This window comes from Octopus bimaculoides, chromosome 28 (assembly GCF_001194135.2).
Source record: "Octopus bimaculoides isolate UCB-OBI-ISO-001 chromosome 28, ASM119413v2, whole genome shotgun sequence".
Lineage (NCBI taxonomy): Eukaryota > Metazoa > Mollusca > Cephalopoda > Octopoda > Octopodidae > Octopus > Octopus bimaculoides.
Genome location: NC_069008.1, coordinates 16,886,769 through 16,890,189, shown reverse-complemented (window position 1 = coordinate 16,890,189; position 3,421 = coordinate 16,886,769). Strand labels below are relative to the sequence as shown.

The 3,421-nt window shown below is 35.9% G+C and overlaps 1 protein-coding gene across 1 annotated transcript in view; it reads right to left on the bottom strand.

The window, feature by feature from the left end:
• The window catches only part of LOC106881875 (uncharacterized), a 10,895-nt gene extending 7,480 nt beyond the window's left edge, over positions 1–3,415 (bottom strand). The window contains exons 1-3 of the mRNA XM_014932391.2: positions 3,378–3,415; positions 1,557–1,735; positions 669–868 (exon numbers count right to left, since the gene is read on the bottom strand). Coding sequence (XP_014787877.1) covers positions 669–868; positions 1,557–1,735; positions 3,378–3,393 — 395 coding nt within the window. The 5' untranslated portion in view covers positions 3,394–3,415. The remainder of the gene's footprint in view (positions 1–668; positions 869–1,556; positions 1,736–3,377) is intronic.
• Between the last annotated feature and the right edge of the window lie 6 nt (positions 3,416–3,421).

The window sequence follows — 3,421 nt, the reverse complement described above, 5'->3', positions numbered from 1 at the left end:
TCTCTCTCTTTTCGATTTACAGGATCATGCTCAAAGTGGTTTCGTCGCTCGCACGCACCAACTTTGCTACATTCACCCACCTTTTTTTGAAAGAGCGATTCAGACTCCGTATTAAAGCTTATTTGACGCATTCCACGTTTTCAGGGGTCTGTACCGTTCGTGGTATCCCAACCAGTCCCCTATTCATTTGTGTACCTCGTGTACGAAGTGCATTCACCCAACGTAAGATTGTGTTATGGGTGGGAACAGCCTGATTTCGGTGAATGAGAAAGTGGCGCCAAAACACATGCTGAACTAATGTGACGGACTTGTTATTCTTCTCGTAACTGTCGTGGGCAAACACACGCTCTATCGTCCACAGCGCCATGGCTAAGATACCACGGACGGAATGGTATCTGTCGGACATATGTCCCTCCCTGGGGCTGAGCAGTAGCCATTTCACCCTGTACTAATATCTGACAGAAAGAGTATCTCAGGAATGTTGTAAAAAGGCATACAGGAATCCCTTGCCGTATTGCGGTTCACCTATTACAGTTTATTATTTAAGCTTACGTCGATTCCTCCGTGGTGTTGTTTTGCAGTTAGAATAAAATAAATATATGTAAGATAAATGTTCTTTTATTCATTTGCGGATAATTATGCAATACAAAGTGATAATGAGAACGTACATGAATCCTTTCATTGAAAATATTCTGCCACTCGTTTTATCATTCCATGGGGTACTTTGGCCATAAGATAGGGAACTTAGATCATTCCATGGGGAACTTCTCAGATTTTCGACTGAGAACCAATTTTCAAGGTTTGTATTTCGTCCATCAAACACCATCGTTACCACAACTGCTTGGTTTTTGTACAATACAAGTTTCACCTGAAGAAACAACAAGTTTCATATATGCATACATACAGACTTACATATATATATATATATATATATATATATACACATATATATAGTTGAAATTTATAGAAAAACAAAAGACGAAGACAGGTGTATGAACAACAAGCAGGTATATTAGTTTGACGTTCAGGAAAAATGAAAAAGTCTTTTACGTTTCGTGCCTACGCTCTTCAACAGAAAGAAATAAGAGAAAATAAACAGATATATATATATATATATAATGTGCGTGAGTGTGTGTATGTATGTCAGTTGTGGAACATGAGTGTCACTACATTAACCTGATGATTGCGCAATGCATGAAAGTACTAGTTTATCTCAATATTGTAAAATTGTGATTACTGTAAAATTTGGAAATAACAAAACGTGAAAGATCAGACTAGATTGGAATTTCATTGATTAATATGTTCTTCCAAACACAGTCATACAAACTCAGATATATATATATATTTATATATATATATATATATATCCTGGAAGGAATTGTGCCAAATTTTGGCATTGAAAGCTACACCAATGCCAGAGTGGGTCGACACTGCACAGTGCATTTGGGATTAAAATAGCTATTTATGCATCATAATTAAAATAAATACAAAAATAGGCAAATTTACTGTGACATTCTTCAAGAGTATATACAGCATCAGAATATGTGTATACATACCTCATCAATCGGAAGTTTGTTCCACATATCAAGCAGAGGGTGTCGGAAAAAATTCGGACAATAGCTACCAATGCATTTGTCCACATTCCATGTTGAAGGACGTCCTATATTGAGTATGGAATTATAGATTAACGAATTCGCTCCCATTGATATGGCGTAGGTTTTAATCCATTCACTGCCTGAATAATAATAATAATAATAATAATAATAATAATAATAATAATAATAATAATAATAATAATAATGATATATAGAAAGATGAGTTCTTAACTTTTGTATACGATTGCCAAATTCCATCACTAAGGTAAACATAGCTGACGTAATCCATCACTACGGCCAACTCAATGACAAAAGTTAAGAACTCATCTTTCTATATATTACATTTCTGCTGAGTTTACAGTCCTCTCTATAAACTAATAATAATAATAATAATAATAATAATAATAATAATAATAATAATAATAATAATAATAATAATGATAATACAAGCAGTTAATACATAGGGCAGACAGTTAATACGTGGGCGATAGCATTTGTCTGGTATGGAGCGGGAATTATAAAATAGCAAGGGAGAGAAATTAAGAAAATGGATACCAAGACCAGAAAAACGTTAACAGTACATGGAGCCTTTCACCCTAAGAGTAACATCGATAGGCTGTACTTGTCCAGGAGAAAGGGTGGCAGAGGTTTGATCAGTTGCCAGAACTGTATCGAAGAAGAGGAAAACAACCTAGGGTGATGTGTAAAAAATGCGTGGAGCCATTGTTGCAACACACGAGGAAGGCTGGTGTAATCAAAAGTGAAAATTGTGTTACTAAAGAAAAATTTAAACAAGAAATGAGCATAAAAAAAAGAAAAAGAAAATGTATGGTCAGTTTGCAAGAGATGTAAATGTCAAGACAGATGCAGAGGGCTGGTATCTTCAGGAGTGACCTGAAGATAGTGACAGAAGCACTCATGCGCAGCTCAAGAACAAGCATTAAGGACCAATTATATGAAGTGCAGAATAGACAACACGACCGATAGTGACAAATGCAGAATGTGCGGTGAGAGGGGTGAAACGGTGTGGCACATCGTTAGCAAATGACCGAAACTGGCACAACGCGAATACAAAAGACGCCATGACAGAGTGGCAAGAACGAGCCATTGGGAACTCTGTGGAAATCACGGCCTACAACAAGCAAAGATGTGGTACGAAAAAATTCCAGGAGTCACTGAGAATGAGAATTGAAAAATCCTATGGGATGCAATGATCCAGTGCGATCACCTGACCAAATTTCGGAAACCGGACATTGTTGTGGTGAATAAAAAGCAAAGAACATGCGTGATTATCGACAGAGGATGCCCCGGTGACAACAGGATCAATGTGGAAGAAGAAGAAGAAAATAAACAACTAATAACGATTTGAAGTGGGAAATGCGAAGGTTGTGGTCAATGAAGAGAATAGACGTGATACCAATTAGTAATTGGTGCATTTGGAAGTGGTCAGCACTCAACTACCAACATGGCTGGAAAAGATTGGTGCAAGTGTGAAGGTTGGACACCTACAAAAGTCAGTATTGCTTGGAACTGCAAGAATTCTTTGTAGGTTTCTTGAAACATGACCATTAAACAAGTGTTGCCTCAGTCTGTTGGCTGTGGGCATCTGACACTTTCCGTCATATGCAGCTGTGAGTTTTCATATAATAATAATAATAATAATAATAATAATAATAATAATAATAATAATAATAATAATAATGAAAATTATAATAATAATAATAATAATAATAATAATAATAATAATAATAATAATAATAATAATAATAATGTCTCACTTACTTCTATAGTAGGACATCTCGTTGCTGTCATTCGTGCTGACGACT